The sequence below is a fragment of the Fundulus heteroclitus genome, chromosome 9 (assembly GCF_011125445.2).
Source record: "Fundulus heteroclitus isolate FHET01 chromosome 9, MU-UCD_Fhet_4.1, whole genome shotgun sequence".
Classification (NCBI taxonomy): domain Eukaryota; kingdom Metazoa; phylum Chordata; class Actinopteri; order Cyprinodontiformes; family Fundulidae; genus Fundulus; species Fundulus heteroclitus.
Window position 1 is genome coordinate 33,663,131 of NC_046369.1, and position 9,860 is coordinate 33,672,990.

The 9,860-nt window shown below is 41.4% G+C and overlaps 1 protein-coding gene across 3 annotated transcripts in view; it reads left to right on the top strand.

The window, feature by feature from the left end:
• Positions 1-7,143: 7,143 nt before the first annotated feature.
• Positions 7,144-9,860, top strand: part of atp10a (ATPase phospholipid transporting 10A) — a 51,330-nt gene continuing 48,613 nt past the window's right edge. Inside the window, exon 1 of one of the 3 annotated variants that reach the window (XM_036141539.1) lies at positions 7,144-7,818. In XM_036141539.1, the coding sequence (XP_035997432.1) occupies positions 7,391-7,818 (428 nt within the window). In that variant the 5' untranslated portion in view covers positions 7,144-7,390. The remainder of the gene's footprint in view (positions 7,819-9,860) is intronic. The other 2 variants (XM_012861200.3, XM_012861199.3) reach the window with 2 other exon arrangements.

Genomic DNA, 9,860 nt, shown 5'->3' on the forward strand with positions numbered 1-9,860 from the left:
TAATTGCATATGCAAATCAGTAAAAACACCCAGAAGTTACCACCCCCCTCCCCCACACACTTCCAAATAACTCTGGCAATGGAGCCGTCAAAGAAACACCTTGTAAGGCAAGGCAAGTTTATTTAAAAAGCACTTTACAGTAACAAGACGATTCAAAGTGCTGTACATGAACAGAACATAGGGGAAAAAAAACATTACAGAGGCAGCAGGTTAAGATAAAAGACAAGTTGGAGAAACTTCAACACTAGCTGCTGAAGTTTTCCGAATTTCTCGATACGCCAGGTAAAACCGCCAGTTCCAAAAAGCAGAAATCCTGTTATCATAAATCCAATTATGTATGCATCTTCAGTGATATCTGCATCCTTAGTGATATTTGTAGTGAAGCCAGTTCACCAATAATTCCCCTGGGCGATCTGAACCGGCTAATAAGCTCCTCATCGTCATGTGCCAGCAGGTCAGCAGGATCTCTGAACACAAGCTCCCGCTGTATTCTTCCATCAGCGATGTCCTCCAACAGTGCCAACGCTGCCACCGTTCCACAATTACACGCAACTTTATACAACTATTTATGGACATGTTTGATTGTCTCCTTATAAATAAAAACACCTGTTTTGTTAGGAATTAATCTGCTTATCTGACTCTATCTTGTTTTTCGGTTAGAATGAAAAAGCACATTAGATTATTTATTTATTTATTTTTTCTCCTTTAGATTATTGAACATGACTGCAAGTGGAGCGGAGTCCATGCCTCGACTGGTCAGAGCTACTCATGGCAGCAAAAGGGGATCAACACACTATTAGGTAGGTTGTCATAATATTATGACATATGGGAAAAACTGGTTCTACAGCATGAAAAAAATATGTTCAAACAACCCACATACATTAACATTTTCTTACAGCATCGCTTTAAACATTTAAAGGGGAAATGAGCAGAATGTAATTCTTTTAGATAGAGAGAACTAAAAAAATGAATATGGCTGCATATTTTATTTTATTTTGTGTCATTACACCTTTGACTATGAAAAGCTCTGAATAGAAACCTTTTAGGGCTGTGTTGACATATATTACAGATATAAAAGTGCAGAAAATAAATATTTGCTTGCTTGACTTTTCAGGTGTGACCCTATTGTAAGCTTATCAGCAAATGTGATCTGGGGAATGATTTCTCACCAAGTTTATGATAGGGCTATATAATGCAAATCTGTAAAGAAACCTAAGAATTTTTATTTTTTAATTTCTTTTTTATTTATGTTTTTTGTTACACCCATATTTCCCCATTCACACTGTACTAGATTACACATGAATAGAGGGCATGATTAGACTGATTGGAGCATCATGCCCTCTTCTGGCAGGCAATATGATGTCTGTGTCTGTCAACTTCTTTTCTTCTCAGAGGACTTAAATGCATTGCCTTATAAGTAAAATGATCAAATTGTGTTCACAAAAGTAATTTCTTTAGCCTTTTTTGAGACAGTGCTGTGTCCATACCCTGTCCATGGTATACAACTAGAATTTTGACAAATCTTAGCCATATAGTAAATTTTCATTTTATTTTAGTTTTTGATTTACTTAATATGAGAGCTTTGTTTTCTTTGTTTTCTTGATTCTGTATTCCCCTATATGGAATCTAGGGCAAGCCACTGCATTCAGAAGTGTCCTAATAAGTAAATATAATCGACCTTTGTGTAACTTAATTCCATAAAGTGTAAACCCAGCTATTCTGTGAAGCCTTCAGAAGTTTGGTGGATATTAATGAACAAACAGCATCATAAGTTTTATGGAACAAAGCAGACAGGTCAGGGAGAAAGTTGTGGAGAAGCAAACAAACACTTTGGCATCTACAAAAATGTACCTACCAAGTGATAGTCGACCACTTCACATGATAGGCTGGGCAAGAAGACCTTTACTTAAACAAATTGACCCATTGTTACTCTGGAGGAGCTGCAGAGATCCACAGCTAAAAGGATGACAAAACTATTAGCATGGCGCTATAAAAATAACTATTGCATGGAGAAGTAAGAATAGGCTGTTAGAAGCTGCAGAAGACAGAGGTTCACCCAGAGTTATACAGTAGTTTTAAGATCAAAGCAAATCTTGTATCAGAATGGGTCCATCAAAGTCCAAACCAAAACCCTACAGACAATCTAAGGTAAGAATAACTAAAATTTGACAATTACGCATTCTCCATCCAATCTAACAGAACTTGAGCAATGTCGGAAATAAGAATGGGTCCCAATTTCGATCTCTAAACATGGTGGAGAGATGCCAGAAAAGACTTTCAGCTGTGCCTGCAGTGGTTCTGCAATGTATTGACTCACAGCCCTGAAAACAAATGCACATTTATTACCACTGCAATGACCCTTCATCCAGATAAATTTGTTTTTTGTCCTGTTTAGGCTGTGGCAAACACAGTGTGCACAAAATCTGTCTTACTTTAGAACAATTTTATTTTCCTTAAAATGCCTAACCTTTTGGGTTTTTTCCCTCCCACTGTACACAGTACAGCAGCTGGGTATTTGGAGGCCACACTCAGTCCCTGTATTAGAACCAACCTCTCTCTGGTCATCCATCATGTGGAAATTGAATTGTTCTCCATGCCAAGATGCTGCAGTGTACAATCAGCCATTATTTTTCAGCCCAACAGCTGGATCGTGCTGTAGCAAATTGCTTGAGACTGCACTGCAATGGGCCCTTGATTTATCACCTCCAGTGAACCTGCTGGATAAGAGGCCAGTCAGCCTCAGGAGGTGCTGATATTTCAGCACTTTGAGAGTCATGTCCTTTCAGTTTATACAGGGGGACAAGGGGCAAGGTTTTCTTTGGGAACATTTTCCCATATTCTTGTAATTCATACATACTAAGAGTTTTTAAGACCTGGTGGTAAAACAACTTTTTGCAATACAGTGTCTCTAAAAAGTATTTGCTCCCTTTCAGATTTTTTTCTAGGTAAAAAAAAAAAAAAGCTGTTCAAAACATTCTGGCATTATGTGTTTTATTTTTGTTGTTTTAGCATGAATTGCATGTTTTCAGTGATGCCATGGGGTTTCAGTTAAATTCAAGTTTAGACTGTAAATAGGTCACTTCAAAACCTTTCCTTTTGTTTATTCTTTTTTTTGCCATTCTGAGGTGGACCTTCCAGTTTGTTTTGGATTATTTTCCAGCTGGGTAACGCTTGAGTTTCGTATGCCTGGAAATCGTTCTTCAGGATTTTTTGACAGAGAGCAGAATTCATGGTTCCATTAATTACTTCATTTCACTCGCCCTGCAGTCCCAAACCATCAGATTACCACCACCATGTTTGACTTTAAGTGTGATGTTCTTTTTCTGAAATGCTGTTATTTTTATGACAAATGTAACAGGTGTCTGCCTCAGCACCTTGGTGGGTCTTTGGCTCCTCACAACTACTACTGAGCATTTTTCTTATGGCGAAACCTTACATATACAAGCTCACTCTCACAAACACCCACGGGTGCTTGGATCCAGGTGATTACAGATTTGCTTGTATACAGATAAATCCTGTAATTGGCTATGGTTGCCACTAAATACATCTCATGTTGAATAATACTGCATATTTTTCATTGGTCGTTTGTATCTGTGGTACATTTTCTGTTTATTTTGTTGTTCTTTCTATCTTTCTTTCAGCAGGTGTAGAACCAGCCTCTGAGGATGTTATCTTGTGTTCTCCCTCTCTGCTCTATTTTTGTCACCTTTTCTCCCTTTTAACATTTTGCCTCACCTTTCTTTCCTCTTCTAACTTTCCATTCCTGTGTCCATTTAATTTGAAATAATCCAAAAATAATGTATAATAAAGTTTTTTGCATACATATCAAGCGCAGCACTATAGTGAAAGCAGCAATGCTCCATTTGTACAATGTATCAATCAATAGAACATGTCTTACAACACAAAGCAGGCTAAAAGATGCAAAAATGCAACACATCATGTGCAGATCTAAAAAGTACACTAGCAGATGAGAAACAAAGTTGCTAACATCTACGTGTCTTGAAAGGGTTACAAAGACATTTCTAAGGTTTTGGGACTCCAGCGAATCACAGTAAGAATCTTTATTGACAAATGGAGAAAACATGGAAGATTGGTGAAACTTCAAAATCATTTCAAGAGATGATCCACGACTCATTACAGGAGGCCACAACAAACCCAGGACAACATCTCAGGTGAAACAGGTGTCACTTTCCTGGAAAGACCTGATCCATACCCCATGAACCCGGAGGTGCGCAGACATAGCATTCATGTACCCCTATGGCACACACCTGGCAAGAAGGCCGCATCGAGCCTATCCACTGGCCCCTCCACTGATACCACACACTGCACAACCCACTCCTCCATGCCAGAACCCCAGACCCCAGCCCCAGCACAGACCCTGGCTAGATGGCTCGCTCCTCCTCGAAGCCTCAAACCCAGATAGCAGACAGAGAACAGGGGTTTGAAAAGACCCCTGCCTGCTCAAATGTAGTGTTGTTGCATGTTGTTCTCAAGTGTATTTCAAACTGGGAGGGCTGGAGAGAGGGGTGCCCGGTGCAGCCGACCCCCCTTCAGAAAGAAGCCCCCCCCCCCCCCTCAATGTCTATATGTAATTTAACATTTGAATGCAGGCGCAGGCCCCAGGCATGAGGCTGACTTAATTGCACCCCCACCCACCCCCAGATGCCTTAAGTGCACCCTTCGCCAGGCCCATGAAAATGTTATAAATGAAAGTGTCTAAGTTGTACAATAAAATTGGGGACTAGTTCAACACAGGACAGCAGGGAGGAGAAATCCTCTCAACACACCAGTGACGGTCCCACTCCCCAAAGTGCTACATTTGTGGAGAGCAAAATGCTCTCCCAGAGAGCCAGCTCCCCTGCCAAAGCCCCCAGGACCACCCTGACCCCCAAATCCCGCGCCCTGCCGAGAAGCCAAGACCACTCAAATCCCCCAAAACAACTCATGTCAGCAGAACCATATAGATCTCTTAAACCTGCCTCCAGGAACAGCATAAAAAATTGTGATCTGGTATTCAATTTTGGTTGATCATTTAAAAATATTTATCCATCCATCTTCCGAACCGCTTTATCCCTCATGGGGTCGTGGGGGTTGCTGGTGCCTATCTCAGGCGTTCACTGGGCGAGAGGCGGGGTACACCCTGGACAGGTCGCCAGTCTGTCGCAGGGCAACACAGAGACAAACAGGACAAACAACCATTCACACACACACTCACACCTAAGGACAATTTTGGAGAAGCCAATTAACCTAACAGTCATGTTTTTGGTCTGTGGGAGGAAGCCGGAGTACCCGGAGAGAACCCACGCATGCACAGGGAGAACATGCAAACTCTATGCAGAAAGACCCAGGGGTGTACTCGAACCCAGGACCTTCTTGCTACAAGGCAACAGCGTTACCCACTGCGCCACCGTGCAGCCCATATTTATGCGGGATTAAAAAAAAAATCTAAAACAGACTAAATCTATAAAGAGGAAAATACTTTGTCACAGCACTGTGTGAAGACGCAGTGGCTTAGTGATATTCTAACTTTCCAATTCTATGCCTCACACTTTCTGCTCATTGGCTCATTGGACACACGTTTATGCTTTTCGGCCTCGTCAACAGCAAGTCAAGTTGTATTTTTTTTTTCCATTGACCATTGCATCATTCTTACATAAAGGTACTATACTCTCTGTTCAGAACCATATACGAAGGTTGAGTTCCCGCCCGAGTCAGCACTTTTTAAAGGCTGTACTTGAAGGCTGAATTTGTACAGACAGTCCAATAAATGCTATTCCACATTAAGGATTACTCTGAATATCGTAATGTGAGTTCATAATGTGTCCTTCCTCTGCCAGTCTAAAGAGAACTTCATGGTAGGATATTTTGTAAGAAATCGTAGCCAGAGCTTTGTTCAGTGAATGTGGCAAATATGGGAAACATGATGTCTATAAAAATAAACATGCCATCTTTGAATGTAACCAACATCAGCAGTGAATACAACTGATAATCAAAATGAAGATTACAAGTAATGTTACTTAAAAATGGTGGAGATGTTAATATGTAGATTCATTGCATGAATAAATAGCCCACAGTCAATAAATTTATACTAAACTTAAAAACAAAATGTAAAACCAACAACCAACTGCCTACGATGTACCTATGCATTTAAATACAACTTAAACACTAGATCTAACCATTGCTGCTGTTTCATCCTTAGGGACCATTCTTTGCTAAATATATTTAAAGGGTAATCAAATTGGTTGGAGAGTGTCTTTGAAAAGCAAGTTTCAAGTCATGCCAAAGACTCGTAGATAGATAGATAGATAGATAGATAGATAGATAGATAGATAGATAGATAGATAGATAGATAGATAGATAGATAGATAGATAGATAGATAGATAGATAGATAGATAGATAGATAGATAGATAGATAGATAGATAGATAGATAGATAGATAGATAGATAGATAGATATGAATGAGACGAGCTGAAGATTCTCAGTGGCCGTCTGGATGTCAAGCAGAATGGTTGTTAATATGCCTAACCTTCTTACTCATCAATCACAAGTACCCAATCAAATTTAAAAATTTAAAATCCATTTTAAATTTATACTAGCTTTGTTCCAAAATTTTCCTCCAATAACAGTACATATTCTTTTGACAACTTTTTTTTTTGTATTTTGTACAGTAAATTTCCAAACGCTCCTATTATTATTATTATTATTATTATTATTATTATTATTAGTAGTAGTAGTAGTAGTAGTAGTAGTAGTAGTAGTAGTATACTAAATTATTTATTTATATATATATATATATATATATATATATATATATATATATATATATATATATATAATTGACAAATGTACAAAACAGAGTAACAGATTTGAAACATTTAAATATATGGCTTCTTCCTGTGTGCTCTGTAAACTAAATTATACCGCGTGGCAAAAAGAGAAAAGGCTGGGTCGAGGAGGGGCCACGGGGTCAAATTTCCACAGGAGTAGGAGTGCGGCCCCCTGATTCGCTCAGGGCCGTCCATACATGCCGAGGCTGCGCGCAGCCGCTGATCTGTAAGCAACACGTCAGCGCGCGGCCTATGGCGGTGACCCATCCATGCTAGTTACAGATCTGCGGTTTATCTGCGGAAAGTAAAAGCCCTCCCTACGCTCGGAGCATCCTTCCCAACAGGCAGGAAAAAACGAAGCCAAACACTCAAAAGTTTTCCTCTGACTCGCCAAGTCATGAGTCGACATGGATAAAAAGGAGAGGAAACAACTGGCGTTAACTTTCTTTCCCCCCCCTTCGCTGAAAAAAGAATGATAACACAGTCTGCACTTTTGGTGGTGTTTTTGTGTGAGAGGACGCGAAAACGTTAACGGTGGAAAAGTTTGAGGCAGCGTCTGACTATGGCGCGGGAGAGCGAAGAAGACACCGGGATGGCCAAAGCTTCCAAAGCCAAAAGGCAGCGAAAGAAAAAGCCCAAGGAGAACAAAACCCGGACTGTTCATGCAAACATCCACTATGACAACGCCAAGGGAGAGGAAAACCCCAACAGACACTACGCCAGCAACAAAATTAAGACCACAAAGTACACCCTGCTGTCATTCCTGCCGAAGAACCTCTTCGAGCAGTTTCACCGCTTCGCCAATGTTTACTTCGTCTTCATCGCTTTGCTCAACTTCGTGCCGGTCGTCAACGCCTTTCAGCCCGAGCTCGCCCTGGCTCCCGTGGTTTTCATCCTGTCTGTCACGGCCATTAAGGACCTGTGGGAGGACTACAGAAGACACAGGTCGGATAAGGAAATCAATCACATGGACTGCCTGGTGTACAGCAGGTAAGCTCGGCCTGGAGTCCAGCTGGCAGCCTGCAGCTGCAGCAGCAGCGGGGTCCGGCCGCACTCCTTGGTTTTTGTTTTTTTATTCTTTTCCTGCCTTCTTACAGGCTGTTCTGCTCCAGTGCATCTGGCAAACTCACATCAGCTGATGACTTGGAAAAAATAAATAAACATTAGACTCTTATTCTTAGCAACATGGTTCATACTCCTTAAGATTGTTCCTGTTTTCTCACATTTCAACCTCAAAGTTCTGTGACCTTTAGAAGGATTTGGCCAAAATTAGGGTGTAGTGATAAAGATGGAGGTAAAAGGTAAGTAGTTTTAAAGACACATTTTTGCCTGTTCCCTGTTGCAAAAATAGCTGTAAGGAGTTTCATGTCTCCACCACAGATTCCCTGTTGGATCCAAAGCGTTCCGATAGAAAGCCACCATTTTTACCCCCCCCACCCCTACCCCAACACCTTTTAACAAGGGTTCTTAACGCATTTTTGTGTATTGAGCTCCTTCCATCCACTCTGACTTACCCCCATATCCGTGCTGAGAGCAAGCATCCCCTCAGTATGACTCTGCCACCGCTATGTCTCACCATGGGGGCTGTTTCTAAGCGCTTTGATCAGAAGGCAGCTGAAGACGTTTCGCCTCAAAACGGCTTCTTCACAATTGAAGAAGCATAAAACTTTGTGTGGTAGGAAACTAGCACTTGACATCCATTCAGATCGGAGGCGAAACGTGTTCAGGAGTCAAGAGAAGAAGTCCAGATGGCTTCTGATTGAGCCCTTTGGATTGTCCTTAGTTTCCCAGCTCGCTCAGTGTTTTTGCGCGTAGGCCAAAAAGTTCCAGTTTAGTTTCATCTGAGCAGAGTACCATCTTCCACGTGTTTGCTGCGTCCCCAGCAGGAGCTCTTATTATGGCTTCCTTCTTGCCACTCTTCCACAAAGGCCACATGCGTACTGTGCATCACTAATGGCCGTCTTGGCGACAGATTCCTATATGCTGTATAATTCAGGCTCCATGTGCTTTCAGATCCAAGTGTTCGGTCCCCAGAGGTAAATATCTGAAATACCGGAAGTGCCCGATCCCAGCAATAATAACCCTGTCCATATGTCTGTCAGAGAAATCTAAAAGACGGTCATCTGCTGATACTACAGCGTTAGCTCTGGTCCTCCTGACAAAATACTTCTGACTGCGTTTCCAACCTGACGACCTGTTTCTGACCAGTTTCCTGAGTATGTGTGCCCAGACTGTACTTGGCTAATGAAAAGCAGCACTGTCGTCCTCCCCGAACAGAGCATAATTCACAGGCATCAAAAGCCTCAGTGTGTAGCGGCTCTCCAAAGTGTTCGCCGAGGCTTGACCCAAGTTGTTGTCAAGTTTGGACATAATCAAATTCTCTTTTGTTGCGGCAATATTATGCTAAACATGCCGAACTTGCCTCGGCTCTGGAGCTGCTGACTTGACTGAGCTCATACATTACCTGGATCCGGCTTTTTATACAACGCCGCATACCTCTGCTGAGACATAGACGGGTCGGACTGAGATCAGCATTCAAGTGATTGGTTTTCTGTAGCGCAGGTGGATAACTTTGAAGTTGAGGTTTCATCTGATATAGTTTGACCATAATTTATAAGGCCAAATAATATGTGACGTCACAATATTAATATTAAAGCTTTGAGCTGTATTGTTTTGGGGCTGCTTTATGTATCAACAGTGGCTTAAGTGTGTACAGATCTTAAAATCAGTGTTAAAAGGACAAGCGTTCTGGCTCCTTTCTGGGATACAGATCATTTGTCTTAGGTGAGTAACCACTTCTGAGTAACCACCTCCTTACCGTCACTGATAAGGTTGTTAGCAGCTGCTACCTATTTCCAGTTTTCTTTGTGGTTGCAATTTAAGTTACTTAACGCATCGTATGCATATGCTGCTCAAAAAAAATAAAGGCAACACTTAACACAGGGGTGTCAAACTCATTTCCATATGGGGCCACTTTGACGTCACAAAGTCATTAAAAGGGCCGGTTGCACATGTATAGACGATACTTTTCA